At 39.6% G+C, this 18,423-nt stretch overlaps 1 protein-coding gene across 1 annotated transcript in view; it reads left to right on the forward strand.

The window, feature by feature from the left end:
• DDR2 (discoidin domain receptor tyrosine kinase 2) overlaps positions 1 to 11,256 on the forward strand; it is a 53,283-nt gene extending 42,027 nt beyond the window's left edge. The window contains exons 12-16 of the mRNA XM_079696766.1: positions 691 to 818; positions 3,255 to 3,446; positions 3,740 to 3,974; positions 5,874 to 6,023; positions 9,420 to 11,256. Of these exons, the coding sequence (XP_079552892.1) occupies positions 691 to 818; positions 3,255 to 3,446; positions 3,740 to 3,974; positions 5,874 to 6,023; positions 9,420 to 9,554 (840 nt within the window). The 3' untranslated portion in view covers positions 9,555 to 11,256. The remainder of the gene's footprint in view (positions 1 to 690; positions 819 to 3,254; positions 3,447 to 3,739; positions 3,975 to 5,873; positions 6,024 to 9,419) is intronic.
• Positions 11,257 to 18,423: the final 7,167 nt, after the last annotated feature.

An 18,423-nucleotide genomic window follows, 5' to 3' on the forward strand; every position in this document is an offset into this window, starting at 1 on the left:
CATCAGTTACATGAGCCTTCTGAGAATTCAAAGCAATGATTTAAGTGGCAACAGAAGGTCTTCAACACCACCATCTAAATTCCAAATGTAATTTGGTTTCATAAGAATATGTTATTGGTTTCCAGCATGGGTGGCATGCTTTAACCTTGGGTAGGTTTGGTGGTGGTGGAGGTAGAAGGGTCCACGGCATCTGTTTGTGGTGTTATATACACTCATTCTGTCTCCTGCGTTGAAAACACAGGCTTGTTATACAGTTACTAATGCCTAGAGGTTCCTGATAATGCTAATCCCATACTAAGGGCTTACCTTAGAGAAGAAATTGCCTTATGTTTTGCACGATCCCGTAACTAAACTTCCTTGAATCAAAGTTCAAGTATTTATACCAAATGACATTTTATAGTGGGCTATGCTGTAATAAAATACCATGTTATAGATTCATTCACATATTTAATGTTCCAATCAATGTATTTCTTTTATAAAGCAGTAACATATCACATTAGCTGGGTACCTTACCATTTTCTTAAATCAGTTATTTGAGTCAAAGATGTGTTGCACGTATCGTCTTACTGGTCTTTTTGATTATTTTGCCTGAGTTGTAAGAGTTAGTTTATCTCCAGGAAATGCCCAGCAAGAGTACTGAGACATCTTCAGGAGAAATGATGATGCTGAGACTAGATGACTTTTGTCTAGGTTCATCTCTGTGAAGTGGAGGGAATGGAAAAATTCAAAGACAAAGATTTTGCCCTAGATGTCAGTGCCAACCAGCCTGTCCTGGTGGCCGTGAAAATGCTCCGAGCAGATGCCAACAAGAATGCCAGGTCTGTGGTCTGCATTTTAAATTTTCCTTTATGTGTTTCATCTTCAGGATCAGGAACCCTCCTGGAAACTTCTGAGCAATTTGTTTCTTTTGAGATGGGAAGGTCTGTGAGCTACCTCACATTTCCATTGTTGTGCTTTATTTTTCTGATGGGTCAGTAGTCCTCAGCTTCATTCTCATCTCTCTCAAAAACAAATGTACATTTTCTGTTGGATATGCTACACATTTACTTCCTAACCCCCTTTGCACAGCACTGTACACCCCAACATACACTAAAGACTGAATGCGTACCTCTTCAATCATTATACACAGACGCACGCCTGAATGTCATTACCTCCCCTTGCAGACTTTTCACAATCACACACATCTTTCTTGCTAAGTTTCTCCCATTCTCCTTTTTCCCCCACATCTCTATTTACTTTCTCATCCCCTTTTTTCTCTTTTATGCTCCTTTTCTTCTATGTCCAGCAACCCCCCAAATGAGAAGCTACCTCTACTTGGAAAAGTATCCATGGACCTCAAAGCAAAAGGATCCACAGTCCTTTAGCAGTTTTCCAAACTGGCTAATAATCTCTTGGATCCTTTACTACATAAATTGCAGTTTCCAGCCACACTCCGTTGTCTGACAGCCTTTCCATTACAGTAATGGTGAGTTAATCCTCACCCAGAGAGGCATGCTGGTTGAAAGCTGGTTGTATGTGTCTCAGAGAAATCTGCACATCTGGGTAACATATGTATTTCCCCATTTGTGTTGGCTTGATGTGTCTCACTGATATTCAAATTTATAGAAAGTTTATGATCCCTATTCCTTAAATTATCATAAATTCCAAGAATGGTGTTAGGGTTTTATTAAAAGTCTTGCAATTGATAGGATATAGCATGAAGAAGAAAGAAAGGCAAGGGAACAGAACTGTGGAGGTTTTGGAATTTTAACTGCAAGAATTTCAATCTTAAGGTTACTAGTATGAGTGAAAAGGGACATCCTCTGGGTCCCATAGACAGATAGAATATTCCTGATATTAATCTTAGCATGTGATTGGAGAAGGTGGCAAGATGAAAGAAAAAAAACTATGGGATGTGACAAAGCCTTTGCCCATTGTTTTTTTTGGTGACGTTGGGTGTCCCACCTGTGCCCACTCCAATTTAGCAATGATGGATGGCTTAGGCTCTGAGCTCTTCCAAGCCATGGACCCCCCGCTGGGCTTGAGATTGAAGGGGCAATGAAAGAGGAGAGGTGTTGTGTCAGGACCACACTGATTTCAAGGAGTTTATATTGACATAGTATGACTTCCAGTCCAGGATTCCTAGGAAACTCACAGGAGACTTATAACAGGTCTGCTTCAATAGTTTTGAGAATGTGGGCTAGTGGCCTCAGTAACCTAAATATTGCTACTTGGAAGGTTATAGCCCACTTTGTGACTCAAGGGTGGTTGTCACCATCTATTCAAAAAGTTATTAGTTTCGGCCAAGTGAGTACTTCTTTTGAAATGATGCTGCATTACCACCGTGAACTTTAAATAGCTGTTTTGAACAGGCTACTAAATATGTGTTGTGACTGACTGCTGGTGCACCCTGCATTAAAAGAAACCAGTATGAGAAAATAAAAAAATTATCAGATTAAACCAGAGGGTGGTTATTCACTTTATAAAAAGTGCCTTCACTTTACTTATAGAGTGACTCCACGGCTTTTTGTTTGTTTTTCTTTTTTGGGGGTTGCTGCATTGGGTCTTGGTTGCTTCATGTGGGCTTTCTCTAGTTGTGGCGAGCAGGGTCTACTCTTCGCTGCAGTGAGTGCGCTTTTTGTTGTGCTGGCTTCTCTTGTTGTGGAGCATGGGCTCTAGAGCGCAGGCTTCAGTAGTTGTGTCACACAGGCTCAGTAGTTGTGACTTGTGAGCTCTAGAACCCAGGCTTAAGTAGTTGTGGCTCACAGGCTTAGTTGCTCCGCAGCATGCGGGATCTTCCCAGACCAGGGTTCGAGCCCGTGTCCTCTGCATTCGCAGGCAGATTCTTAACCACTGCTCCACCAGGGAAGTCCCTCCATGGCTTTTAAAAAAGGTAAAGACCCCAGTGCACTTAAGATATGACTTTCAGTTGAAGGTTTTATTTTTAAGACTAGTTTTTAGCAACATATATTTGATTTAGCAAATATTAATCACTTTCTATGTGGCAGGCCTTCTGTTGGATAATAGGGATGCAAATGTGAATGTCATGGTCCATGTTTCCCCCACCAAATTATAGTTGAATAAGGGTGCATTGCATTCCAGGATGAGTAGAATGAGACAGTTTCCAGGTACCAAGTTCTCTGTTCTCTCAAAGTTATCCAAAGGGAAACAAGACTCAGTATAATGGTTAGGACTAGACTTTGCTGTGTCTTCTTTCCCCTCTTGATTCTAACTCTGGCAACCTCTGGGTTTATCTATGTCTCTGTCCTCCAAAGGAATGATTTTCTTAAGGAGATAAAGATCATGTCCCGGCTCAAGGACCCAAACATCATCCGTCTCTTAGCTGTGTGTATCACTGACGATCCTCTCTGCATGATCACTGAGTACATGGAGAATGGAGATCTCAATCAGTTCCTTTCCCGCCATGAACCCCCCAGTTCTTCCTTCAGCAACGTACCCACTGTCAGGTAAATACACCGGGTCTTCTGTCTCTTCTCTGTGTTCATGAGACTAATCTGGGATCTGAAGTGGGGAGCAGTGAGCCTTAAACTTCATCATTGTTCTGGAATGGTTGGGGAGGTTAGTATGCAGGGAATAATAAAGCAGCTGCCCTTTAGGGGAAAGCAAAGAGATTCATAAAGAATAGAGAAGGGATATTGAGGTTGGAACCCTAGTTTGTTGGTACCAACTACAGGGTGTGTACCTTTCACAGCTTCCTCTTTCCAGAGGCTACTTTCTCTCTTCCTTTATATTTCCTCAGTTATGTCAACCTGAAGTTTATGGCTACCCAGATTGCATCTGGCATGAAGTACCTTTCCTCACTTAATTTTGTTCATCGAGATCTGGCCACACGAAACTGCTTAGTGGGTAAGAACTATACCATCAAGATAGCTGACTTTGGAATGAGCAGAAACCTGTACAGTGGTGACTACTACCGAATCCAGGGCCGGGCAGTGCTCCCGATCCGCTGGATGTCTTGGGAGAGCATCTTGCTGGTGAGTTTCCTGTGTTTTTGAGCTCTGCCCTAGCAACTGGCATGTAGGTAGATGCAGATGGCATGTAGGGGTGCACCTGAGACAGCAGGAGGCAGACAATAAATAGACTTTGATATATTCTCTGACTTGAGATGATTTACTTTGTGTACTAATTATTATTTTTAACACTTGCCTGTTTCTGCTGATAAAATATAACATGCTTACTGTAGAAAGTTTGGAGGAAAAGGTTAAAAATATACCCATAATGAGAAGAGATTCAGTACCATTTTTTTAATCTCTACCCTTTCCACCTACTGACTGATATTAGAGTATTAAAATCTTGTCATTTAAATAACTGTTATCCACACAAAATATTTTTCTTCTGTATTAATTTCATAACCATGTTTCTAATTAATTATTTAGATTGATCTCTATATTTGTATTTTAATGATTTTCACCATTTACTTTTTAAGGTCCTCTTTCTTTGCTTTATAATTTTTATCCAGCTTTTGATATTCTGGACCACAGGTGAATAAGTTTTTTCCAAATACCTCTTAGAAATATATCTTCTGACCATGCATATTTGCGACAATTTACTGTTGATTTTATACCACTTAGCTGACTTATAGAATTATTAGACTTTAAACTTTTACTTCTTACAATGCTGTGTATGTGTAATTTTGTCTTTTGTCATTTAATATTACAGAGAAAAGCCTGATAGCAATCTAGTTTTGTTAATTTATTATTAATCTGTTTGTTTCTTGTTCATATCTTATAGGGTTCATAATTAATGTTGAAACAAGAAATGTATAGTTATCCCCTTCCTCTCACCAAGATGACCACTATTAATATTAATATTTTAGTGTATTTCCTTTGAGGATTTTTTCTATACATGTATTTCTCTGAATATATGTATTATATATATAATTATTTTACGCATTGGGATGATACTATGCACATACAATTCTCTCTCACTGGCAGTAAATATTCTTCAAAAACATGATTTTAATTGCTGCATAATATTCTATTGTGTGGATATATCCTATAATTTAATAATGTCACTATAATTTGATATTTAAGTACTTTCCAATTTCCTTTGATTATAAATGATGCTGTGATATATACCATTTTATGTAAATCCTTATAAAGATCTTTATCATCTATATAGATGAATCACATATTTTACTCATTTCTAATGATTATTAAGCTTTGTTCCCTTTAAAGGTATTGTGTGGTGTTGTAAAAGATTATTAGACCAAGATTCAGAGGGTTTGGGTCCAAATCTCAGTTTTTCCATTATTAATGGTCTTGTTAACCAGGAAATTTTAGTAAACCTCTCGTCTCAGTTTTCTGATCTGAAAAATAAGGATAAGTAATATCATCTATGTCAGCACTGTATTTATTGAATAGAACATATGCAAGTATTTAATACATGCTGATTGCATCTGAATCTCATTGCTGTCACTCGTTAGTCTATCCTTCAAGACTGTGACAATTAACGAACGAGTTAAACAAGTACTCCGGGCACTTACACTAGATTTCTGTATCTCTCACATAGAAACAATTGCTTCCCATTCTAATTTTGCTTTTCCCCTGGGCATTTCTCCAAGGCTACCCTAGATCCTAGAGTTTGACCTTCTAACATGCACTGGGAGAGTCAGATAGCTTACGGCTGCGTCCTTTTCAGCCCTTGGATCTCATCTCTAAGAGAAGTAGACCTCAGCAGAAATCCTGAGGGTGAGAAAAGGGCCTGTAGCTTGGCATTGAAACAACTTCCTATTGTTGTTTCCAGATCGCCCATGAGTATATTGGCAGTCCCAGTATTCCTTGCCCTGGGTTGTAAAAGTGGCAAAACTCCAGATTATGAAAGCCTAATCAGCTCTTGTTGTGCACAGATTATTCTTTTTCTTATTTAAACAGGGCAAATTCACCACAGCAAGTGATGTGTGGGCCTTCGGGGTGACTCTGTGGGAGACCTTCACCTTTTGCCAGGAACAGCCCTATTCCCAGCTGTCAGATGAACAGGTCATCGAGAATACTGGAGAGTTCTTCCGAGACCAAGGGAGGCAGGTGAGAACTGTTGGGGGTGGAGAGATGTGGCCTTGGGTGCTCTTGAAGGAGAGAGAAAGAAAAGTTCTGACTTAACAGGATAGGTCTGAGCTGGAAAATGGGCTACCTGGATCAATGTTGTTTGTCTCTAATTATCCAGCTAATGTAAAAGACCAAGAACTTTTGTCACTAATTATCCAGGTGATGTGAGAGACCAAGGTCCTCCCTAGGCATCCATACACTCTGCTTTATCCATGTACCAACCTGTTGGTCATTGGAGAACATGAGGGGTCCCCTCAGGCTGCTCCCCAACTCAAAGATACCAGAAAATAAAATCCTATCTCTCATGTTTGATCTATTTCCTGGTCTAGGCTCAATGGTTTGTCTTCCTAGTTGAGAAACATAGAAACAAAAACGTAAGCTTAAAAGTGAATAAGGGATTTATTAGCATTCATTAAAAACTTGGTTTGGACTATCTAGAAATGTTTCTCGACTTACATGTCCAGAGACCTTCAGGTACATCCTGGGCTTGCTGTTCTTGGAAGGCACCTCTGGACCCAGGTGCTGTGGCATCTCAGGACTCAGAAAAGCTGGGCTTCTTAGCTTACAAGGGCCCCAATTCCTAGTTAAGATACTACAAGATTCCTTGGATGACTCAGTGTTTAAAGTTCCTGTGAGACGTGGGATTGAAAGCTCGTTGGTGGTGGGAGCACTGAGCCCCCAGAGTGGCCTGGCTACAGCACACACTTGGAGTGTGGCATCTCAGGCAGGAAGATGATAACAGTTGAGGAGAGGGAGAAGGCTCTTGCAGAAGATTAAAAGTAGATCCTCTGTGGCTTAAATGGATCAAAGCAAGCAAAAGATAAGGGAATGACTAGAGATTGTACAATATGTAGCTTAAAAATAGGAAGGAGGGGTCCTAGAATTTTATCTTGATACTCTGCAGATATTTTGGTAGCAGGAGATCTAAATTATCTATCTCGGTTATGAGGTAATTGCCTTCTTACCTTGGCAAAGGGCAGATTTACTCCGGTGTGCATGAGATAAGAGAGTAGAAAAAGGAAAAATGTTTTTTCTCCTGGACTAGTAGCACATCGTGGCCACCTGGTTGACCTACTAGATTCTTGTGGCCAATTAAAGGTGGTGCATTCAATTAGAAAGTGTAATTTTATTATCATAATGATTCTAACTTGAGTACATCCTAGAATTATAGGCAAAGGGAGGAATATTTTAAACCTTTCAGTTTCCCTCATCTTATTATTCAGTGATTGAAATCCCACATGGAAAAAACAAATTTTACATGAGGGAAAATTGAACTATCAAACATTCAGGCAAGAAAGGCATGCTTCCCCTCCCCCCCACTTTATGTCCACTGTCTGCTTTGCATTTGAATAATAAAGTCAAATATTTGACTGAAGCCAAGACCAAAGCCAAATATTACCATTATATGCTGAGTAAGCTTCTCATCTATAAGTTTAAATTTTTGATAAAAGTTTATTTAACATATGAACTTACTAAACATAATTTATTAAATTTGCATTTTATTACAATTTACAAAATTTAGTTACTTTAAATTTTATTAAAATTTCAGTATTCAAATTTTAAAAGTTTGACATTAGAATTAAGGACAGTAATTTCTCAACACTGTCAGCTGCTAGATGGATTTTATGGTCTCTAGACTACACATGTGTGATCTAATTTGTTTTCAAATGGCACAATGTCACCAACTTGTTGAACATAGCAGATATAATGCAGAAGAAAACTTTTCAGTAGCACAAATTCTAGAAAGAATCTTATACTTAGGGCTCACAGCTTAAGCAAATCTTAAATCTTTTGTATTCAATTGGAAGTCTATAACAATAATTTCAATAATTCTAAAATGTATTTGACATTTTTGTTTTCAATTTATTTTTACAAACTGTAAAGAATTCTCAGATAGCACTTTTCTTAAAAGCTCATGGTCTAAATGGAATTAAATAATTAAAAATTGGGACTTCCCTGGTGGTGCAATGGTTAAGAATCTGCCTGCCAGTGCAGGGGACACAAGTTCATGCTCTGGTCTGGGAAGATCCCACATGCCGCGGAGCAACTAAGCCCGTCCGCCACAACTACTGAGCCTGTGCTCTAGAGCCCGCGAGCTACAACTACTGAAGCCCGCACACCTAGAGCCCATGCTCCGCAACAAGAGAAGCCACCACAATGAGAAGCCCATGCACCACAATGAAGAGTAGACCCCGTTTGCCACTAGAGAAAAGCCCATGCACAGCAACGAAGACCCAATGCAGCCAAAAATAAATGAATGAATGACTGGATAAATAAATAAAGTTTAAATTTAAAAAAATGAATGCTCAAAACCATCATAAGATATCATCTCACAACTTTAGAATGGCTGTTATCAAAAAGACAAGAAACAACAAGTGCTAGTGAGGATGTGGAGAAAAGGGAACCCTCGTGCACTTTTGGTGGGAATGTAAATTGGTACAGCCTCTGTGGAAAACAGTGTGGAGGTTCCTCAAAAAATTAAAGATAGAGCTACGTTATGATCCTATGATGCATGACATAAGCTGGTGTTGGTGTGGGAGAAGGCAAGATGGAAATAGTTAATGATTTACCAGCTGCAAATGTTGGACCCATATTTCAAAGAGCTTGAGAAATTTAGGTTTGCTCCGGGAATATGTCAATATACCAAGGTGTTAAAAAACATAGGTAAGGAAATGACAGCAATAGATTACAGGCAAGCAGGAGATGACCTGGAGTCAATAGAGTGGCATCTTGCTGGTGGAAGCAGTCAGTAACTGGTGCTTTGGGAGTAGAGCCAAATACAACTCTAGGCTGGAATTCAGGGCAGGGCTGTAGAGGGAGTAAATGTACAAATATTGGTGAATAATGTAAAGAAGAAATCCAATCTTCTCTCCATGGGCCAGTACAGGAGAGAGGGAGCACAGAGAAGGTTATGGTTAGGAGCTACATGGATATATCCCACATCTCAGTGACTAGGATTTTATTCCAATAAAGGAGCTGAGGCAACTAATATACTTTCTGCCCTTGCCGTGATTGGCTCAGTCAGAATAAACCTCACTGTGGCTAGGCTATAAATAGAGGATTTGGTGTTCTAATCACTTGCTTTCCAGTCTAAGATGTCTTCTTGCTTCAGTTTCGTCTTTTGCATGATGGTAGGGACCACAGGATGGCCCATGAGGAAATTCTGCTCCAGAGAACTGGAAAAGACAAAAGGAATGGAAAAGGGACTGATGGGATTTAGAATTCTCCTGAATAGGAAGAATAGACACCCCATTCATTTCACTTTCCAAGTCCAAGAAAATGGGGAGTGGGCAAATCATACTATGATGCAACTGCTCTTCCTTTCTCTGCGCTCTTCTTAATATTCTCATTTTTTGTTCATTTTTCTTTCCAAAGACTTACCTCCCCCAGCCTGCCATTTGCCCTGACTCTGTGTATAAGCTGATGCTCAGCTGCTGGAGAAGAGACACCAAGCACCGTCCCTCATTCCAGGAAATCCACCTTCTGCTTCTTCAGCAAGGGGACGAGTGATGCTGTCAATGCCTGGCAACAGGTCCTCCTCACAAGACCTACCACTCACCCACGCCTAAGCCACTCCATTTGGACATTGAATGGACCTGAGAGACAGAGGCTTGTTTGCCTTTATCTCTTTCTGTCCCTCGTCTCCCTCCACTCCACTCCCCCACTCTCTACCCCGACACATATATACTTTTTTTACATTAAAGAACTAAAAAGAAAAAAAAAAAGCCTAGGACAGAATAGGGCAGATAAAATCTAGTAAAGAATCTTACTTGATATACTGAAAAAGTTGGATAACAAAGGCTAGATAATTGACATAATTTATAAAGGTTAAATATGCTTGTGTTTATGAATGTGCAGATTCTACAATATGTTTTCCATGTCATCTTTTAAAAAATGGTTTCAGAAAGAAAAACTTGAAGAATAGTAATGTCTTAGGAAACATGAGATTAGACTTAGGGAAAATACTTGGTAAGTGTGGAGAATCTGATGAAATGGTATTCAGTAACTAGTCACCAATGGTTTAATTTCCTAATTTGGCCTGTAGACATGTCCTGAACTCTGCATTTTCCTCTCCTGGCCAAGTAGATGTTAACATGCTTGAAAAAACCCAGCTTCTTTGAATGGGTGTTTTGTTTGTTCATGGGCAGGGATCAGGGTTGAGATCTATATGCATAGGAAATACAGAGGATGTACATAGGAAAGAATATCTACTTCAATGAACAGGAATCGTCATTGGCAAAAAAAAAAAAAAAAAAAAAAAAGCTTCGTGCATGGAAGTATTCTTGAATAGAGAATGGACACAGGAAAAGAGACCTGTGGAGGACAGGTAACAGATGTGATATCCATTTCTGCAGAGGGTCCTCCTCTTGTCTTGTTCAGACATTTTCAGGTGTGTGTTTTAGTGAGAGCCTGATTTTGAGTCAGTATAAACTGTTGTTTTTTGATATCTTGATCCTAGGCCTTTTGGTTCATCTTCTCCAAATCTTCCAACTCTTTTAATGGATGAATACCCAATGGAACCCAAGGGCTGGTGATTGAATTTCTCAGGCATAAATCTGAAGGTCATGTACAATAGGGAATAGATATGTTCTGAGCATTCCCAAAGGGTTGACTGAGGACCAATGAGGGAAAGTTACAGGGAGATTGGTTTCCACTCCTTATTAGGGAAAACATAACCAGAGGTAGAACATGCAAGGATGAATGGGCTGCCTCCAGAGATGGGGAGTCCTTTGTCACTGTCCTTTTGTCAATAGGGTTTCAAACATAAGTGGTTGTGGGAGATGATGTTTAATATCCTTTTAACCCTAGGAGTCCCTTGAGAGGAGCAGGTTGAGTATGGAGGAGTCATGCGCTGCTGCTGCTTGGTGTTCACACTCTTGCCTTGGAGATGGTATGAACAGCAGAAAAAGAAAGTTTGAGTCTCTGGCTTCAGAATCCATGGATACTGATAACACTGTCAAATGAGAGTCCCCTCAGAACAGATTCTGAGCTTTCACACTCCACAGATCCTCAGATTTAGTAGGAAACAGGGAAAGAGAACCCTCAATTCCCTCTGAGGAGAAACAAGAAAAGATCACAATATAAGCTTCCCAAACTTAGAAGAAATAGACTTGACCCCTTGGGTCTGCTTCTGTTGCCTTCACCCAGCCCACCTTCTACACAGTCTCTCAGGAACTTGAGTGTTTCCCCCCGTCCAGCCTTCAGCGTTGCTCCAGGCCACAGCAGAAGCATAAATCCCCAATCCCCAAGGTTCATTTTGCAGGTCATCTTCCTTCCCCTAGAAAATACCCTTTCTCCATGGTTGTCTTGTGAGTCTGGTCTTCAGTGTCTCCCAGGACTAACTTTGGAGAGAACATCAGTTTGGGAGCTTTGACCCTATTTCTGCCTTAAGCCAAGTGTATCATCTTGGACAAGTCACTTTGCTTCTCTGGACTTTTGTTTCTTTATTGGAACAAGTTAGATGAGGTGGTCTTGAAGTCTCTTCCAGTTCTGATATGTTCAGTGCTCATCAGATAACTGGATCTACAATTGATGCAGACTCAGTTATCTGATCATCTCCTGCTCTGAAGATCGTGGTCAGCAAAAGAGATCATGTAGGGAAGCCAATATAATAGTGGTAATAGTAACACCTGTCATTTGTTCAGTGCTTTAAAGTTTACCATGTAGTGTACCACATACATTATCTCATTTGATATATGCAGGGCCAGACATGTTCTTTTATACTTGGGACCTGCCACACTCTGTACCTTCCCATGATCAGTGTTAACTTCATGTATTATTCAGAGTTCTCCAGAGGAACAGAACTAACAGACTATATATGTATATGGAATTGGGGGATTGGCTTACACAATTATGGAGGCTGAGAAGTCCCACAATCTGACATCTGCAATCTGGAGATCCAGGAAAGCTGCTGGTGGTGTAGTTCTGAGAACCAGAAGGCCAATGGTATAAGTCCCAGTTGAGGGCAGGAGAAGACTGATGTGTCAGCTCAAGCAGTCCGGCAGAGAGGGCAAACTCCCCCTTACTTTTTTCTTCTATTCAGGGCTTCATTGGATTGGATGATGCCCACCCACATTGGAGAGGGCAATCTGCCTTAGTTCACCAATTCAAATGCTAGTCTCATCCAGAAACACCCTCACAGAAACACCCAGAAATAATGTTTAATCTGAGTACCACATGTCCCAGTCAAGTTGACACGTTAATCATTCCATTTCAGTAGAATCATAGGGACTTGAAATCAGGGCCTGTAGCTTATTCTCCTTTATCCACGTACTTCTGGCAGGAGTACATCCAGACCAGGCCATGACTTCCTATGTGGCAAGAGGAAAGACATAATTTTCCCTTCCTTCACCTAATATCTCTCCACTTACTTCTTTTTACAATTCTGCATCAATACACTGCATTTCATGATCCCATAAAAAATCATATTTAAAATGAACTTAGTATGTCTGGATTTTTCTGGCTTTGAGTCATAGAGGTAATCTATTTCAAGCAGCTGGCAAATGTGTATTGTCAGGTACAGTTATCTTTTTCTGAGATGAGGAAGGCACCATTTTCTGGCGCTAAGGCTTTTGTACTACAGATACAGTTTTAACTTCTCCCTTAGTCAGACCCATCGAGTTTAGCAGCACAAATCTGAGAGACCCAACAGGGTGCAATGGCGAAGGCTTAGTATGTAGACTTTAAAGGTAGCTGGAATCCAAATTAGAAGAATGAAGCTGGGAATTATGTAGAAAAGGAGATAGGAAAAGGGATGAGAAACTGTGGGGCCTTGTTACCTTTCTAGGAAGTTATCCTCTTCATGATATATGTGAAATATTTTATGTACAGATTGTGGTTTTGGGGTAGTCAGATTTAAATGTATACTTTTGCTGGTGGATGTGCTGATAGCTAAGTCCAAATCTTGATGTGCTGTCCAGACACATACGTGCTAAGAAAAGATCTGGAGTAGAAAGAGGCCCCTGAGGGGGAAATGTGGTTTTAATGCTATGGAAAGATCACTTGCAAATGTATAAGACTATATGACAAAGGGCATTGTATGGAAATGGACCAAAGGATGAATAAATGAACGTGCATGTGACTGGACGGGGCATGTGGGAGTTAGAAAGAAGGCTACATAATAAAGGATAATGGAGAGTGCATGAGAAGGATGGGGGAGGTCAGGGCAAGCAAGATAGACACAGAGGGTGCTGTTGAGAATCCATTCTGAAGCATGAAAGCAGATCTCTCTGAAGAGAGAACCGAGAGAGGACAGAAAGTAAGTGTGTTGAAGATAAAAGATAGATGTATATGGAGAGAGAAGCAATTCTGGATGATAGAGATTATAAAAATATTTATTTAAAAAATGAAAAGTCAGGTGCAGAGTATGACATGGAAGGGAGCTTTTCAGAGATTTAAGAAAAGGGAAGCCCAGCATGAACATAAAAACACACAAGCAACCACCAAGGAATGACCTTTTCATCTCACAGGAAGTGGGAGAGGGAGGCAGTTTGAACACGTGTGTTCTAGACCACCTCAGGTACTGGGGTTTGATGGTGGTGAGAAGAAATCAACTCTTTGTCTGAACAGGACATGGCTTTCCCAGTGCTGCTTTGGAAATGAAGACCAAGAGATGGGGAATTTATGTTAGCTCATGAGGCTTTGTGTTCCCTTCTTTGCTTCTGTTAATGAAATCCATTTTAAATAATGCTCATCATTGTTGTGCCTAGAAAAGCCACAGGGAAACATTGGAACAACAGGCTTAAGTTAAACTAGACTAAATCTTGTTTGATATCTGCACAAAGAGGTACATGCCATGTTGGAACCATGTGTTTTTCTAGTCTCATCCAGACTTTCTACAAGAAAGCCATGATGTGGGGCTAAGCCGTATGTTTTGAGTAAAGGAGAACTGAAGAAGGGGAAAGAGATGAAGATGTTCCAAGGAAATAGTCTAAAACAGAATAGCATCTGTTTTGCCCAAATATACCAAAAAAATGGAGAAAATTACAGTTAAGTCTTAAATTACTCCCAGTATAGAGGTAGTAAGGCTTTGATCCTAAATTGAGTTTATAGACCAGGAATTTGCCATCTTAGTCTTTTCAGTAAGACCTCTGACCTCTGGCAGTGCATATGGTAGGTTTCTGGAAGACACAGATCCAGATCTATGCTGGAATTTCCTTCTGAATTAAAATTTAACATTTTTATAGAAACAGATGAATGTCTTTTCCACTTGGTAAATGTCTTGGAATGCTAAATTGAGATGGAAAGAGACTGGAATGGTTAATGTTTATTGGATTTCTGGCATTTTGAGTTCTCTGCTACAATTAGCTACACTGCTTGGCTGAGGCCATGGTGGGTAGTTTGTTTAGTTGCTGTATCCTTTTTTTTTTTTTCAACCTGTTATTTTGAAATGCTTTAAGACTCACAAGAAAATAGTATAGAGTGGCCTTTCCCTAACACCAGGCTTTCCCATTGATAACATCTTACATAACCATAGTCCAGTTTCAAAACCAGAAAATTGACACTGGTATAATACTATTAACTACACTACAGATCTTACTCAGATTTCACCAGTTCTTCCCATGTACACATTTTATTTCTGGATAGTTTTAACCCTTGCTGATTTGTAACCTGGTCTTCTTGGTTGCATCAGGAAAGACGTTGTCTGGATACAATTCTATAAAATCCTAAAGAGAATATAACAAATTAATCTGTTCCTTTATCAATAAGCAATATCCTACCTAGACTGTTTCCACATTTTCCGACTAGTTTGGCTGTTCAGCATCTGAAACAATTCAAGAACACCTTAGAAAAATCAGGCAACACAAAGGACAGAAAGACCCACAGCTCACTAGCTAGGATAGAAGGAAATTAATTATAGGTGGTTTCTGCAGTTCCTACGAGTAGGATTTGTATGATGGCAAGGAGAGGACTTTAGAATAAATCAGTATTTTGGTCAAGAGCTAAGGTGACACTTCATTAATGACACCAGGGAGAGCTTTTGGAAGGAATAGAGTACAATGGTAGAGACCCCTAGTGAGTAGCAAACCACTATTCTCAGAATAGTAGAGAAGTTTCATTTGCCTAAAAGACTATTCTTAAATGGAATAGCAACCACATTGGACCAAATTAAATGCAAATACAGCTGCAACCTACAGGTTGCAGCTGTAGCCCAGAGGTTTGGAGGGGATAGGGGAGTTGAAACTCTGGTTTTGTGGATTACAGCTTTTAGTTTTGTGATGGTATTTTTAAGCTGCCCTGTTTAAGGGTCACAAGATTATACGTGAGTTCAACTCTGTATACCCCATGTCCTGTAAAGTTCCTAACACATAGTGAGCACAACACAAATATTTGCCGAATGTTGTTCTTTGAATGAATAAAAGGTAGAAGCAGAAACTTGTCATCCAGCATAACTAGGGTGAATTTAGAGAAAATTGCTTTGCTGTAATGTAGAGGGTTTATTTTCAAAGGAGGAAAGAGGAAAAAGTGCCCAGACTTGTACCTGTAAGTTACAGCCTCCATTTCTAGGTTTACTGATGGTGAAATTGATCTAGGAAATGTCTTATTCTTTGAGGTATTTAGACAGAAATGCAAGGTACTTCTCTACATGGCACCCCATCAAGAGCAGGGAGCGACCCTGGCCCCAAACCCAGCTCTTTTGGAACAAGATTTTTAGTTTCTCTTGCAAACACCTTGTCAATAACTTCACGGGCCTGCAAAGGAGAAAGATGGGAGTCCCAAGCTAGCACATGCTTACCCACATTCACAATTGCTGTAAAGGAATTTGCAAAGAGACTCAAGGGAAAGCACAAAGGGATAAGGTAATCACTTGCAGTGAAAAACTGTTTTCTTGAAAAGAGGCTTGGAAATAATTGAAAGTTGAGTGGATTCCTACAAACGCACCAAGAGTTTGTAATCTAGCCTATTCATTTTATGTCCTTTACTATTCATGATATCCTATTCTTCTACCCCGTTGTCTGGTAACTTTTTCTGAGGATTGACTTTCTGAAGCAATGTGGTGCACTCTTCCTATGAGGAGGAAACATCTGGGCTTTATTCTGCAGGCTTTGGAGGATGATGTGTCTTGTCAAGGGGTAAATAGCAAACTGATTTAATTTTTGCTTAAAACTATCTTAGTCATTCCAAAATAGAATGCATAAAAATTCTCTGTATTAGAAAAAGAAATGAGATATACCAATTGTATATTGTCTTTTCTTTATTTATTCTCTGTAAGTCTGTCAGATGATAAATTGTAAATAATGATGATTAAAGAAATATGCTACTGACGGATCCTTTTTTCTGTGAAAATAGCACTGTTTCTGGGTTTTATTACCCTTAACTCCTTATTCCCTTACATCCTTTTTGGAGAAGTGATGGGGGGTGGGGACACAGTTGAGGGGTGTATGTGGTGTGGGTGCCTGTTTGTTGAGGGTTATCTAACAGAGGGTTATTTACGTAGGCCTCGCATATATTAGTTGATTATTTATTGGAAGAAAATCACCTTGGTCCCTGGCATATCCAAACATACTAGAGATTGGGATTTTATGTTTTCACATTGGTCCAGTTCTAGGGAATCTAGTCGAGAATTAAGGATACTTTATTATTGTTGTTACAAAGTTGTCTTGTATGATACACAGAAATCCCTTCTAAATCCAAATATTGTCTATCTCAAGACTGCTCACGCATACAAAAAGCAACAAAAAACTATGAACAACCAGAATACAGACTCAGTCTTCATAATAGAGAGTAGGATGGAACCACCCAAAACAACATATGTCTTACCTGGGCCCTGAAGAATACATTTATACTTTTAATAATCTGAGTAATATGAACTTATTTTTTTTCAGTGACAGCCATAGTAGGCAAGGGAATGGATATAAATTCCCAGAGAATAACCATAGGGCTCATAAATGTACACTCTGACCACCAGAGTGTTTGGTTTGATTCCAGGACTAAAGGCCAGGTGTTCAAGTATCTGTGTAGTGAGAGTGGGGTATTGGGGGTGAAGGAGAAAGAAAACAGGAACAGCAGAGATGCTCAAAGAGGTACAATTCTATTCTCAACACCTATTGCCTAAGTTTAAAGGTAGACATGAGTGATACATTTGCGTCCATACGTGATAAGCCATAGATACATATTATGCATATATCTGAAAATATAATTTGTTACTGAGGATGGAGATTATGTCTGCTCTTTTACATTTTAACTAACAACTTGAAGGGCACTACATTTTTCAAGTGCTAAGAACTAGAAAACTGATATATCTCCATTTATAATTTTATACTCATTTGCATTTGAAAAAGTAATATATACACTTATAACATCCTCTGGTCCTTGAGTCCTCCAGAGCAATAGCTTCTTATGTATAAGCAACATATGACCTTTTACTATTTAATGAAATGGGTAAAATCCCACTCTCAAAGTAGTTTTGCACCAGGCTGGTTGTATAGTGATTTGAAGAAAAAAAGAGATGAACGATATCTACAAGAAAAATCACATGACCCTACTGGCAGCTGTTCTTTTGCCCCTGTTTGCAAACCAGAGGGAAGTTAGTTCTGGAGAGAATTATAAGGGCCCAGAACAGAGCTCTGTTATGGAGGCTAAAGATAACTTTACTCATCTTTATCTACCTAAGAGCTATTTCAGGCACGATAAAATAAATCAGAGATCAGTTTCAGGGTTGAGGGTAAAGGCAGATTTATTATATGAAGTAGTGAATAGACAGTCAAAGGTAAAGCGGCTACATTTACTTTTCCAGTCATGGGGCCAAGGATTGGGATAAATGGGATCACTGTGTACAGTGTTTCCTTCTGATATTTCCAGGAAAATAGTCCATGAACAATACAAACTCAAGGTGACTAGTCTGAGATGATAAAAAAAATTACATTTACTTGTAAATAAAAATGCATTATGACTTATTGAGCAGTATCCTACATGTGATAAAATATTTTTAAAATACAAAATTAAATATCTGTCATCAACAGAGTTCTATTCTCCTTGTTTCTCTGGCACCTCTAGCAGTTCAGCCTGTCTTTCAAAGGCTGCAGAACCTTGAAAGTAGCAACTTTATTTGAAAGAAGGAAGAGGAGACCGAAGTTTCCTCACTTGGCTTGGATGGACATCATGATGGAAGGAGAGACTGCTGGTCTTGCTCTGAAGTCTTCAGGCCTTCACTTAAGTCACAGTCAGTCCTACACTGGTTGTCATCTTAAGATTGTGAAGATGATGCATCTTCACCTTATTTGTAGGAATGAGTTTTTCATAGGATAGCCACACAACCCTTGTGTCCCCTCTCTTATTCGTTTTGCAAGTCATCTCTGAGCTCTAGGACACTCTAAAAGGAGACTTTGGGTCTAGATTCTAAAGTTTGGGGTGTACCGTCAGGCCTTATAAGATGGCC

The sequence above is a fragment of the Hyperoodon ampullatus genome, assembly GCF_949752795.1.
Source record: "Hyperoodon ampullatus genome assembly, chromosome: 2".
In the NCBI taxonomy this organism is placed as follows: domain Eukaryota; kingdom Metazoa; phylum Chordata; class Mammalia; order Artiodactyla; family Ziphiidae; genus Hyperoodon; species Hyperoodon ampullatus.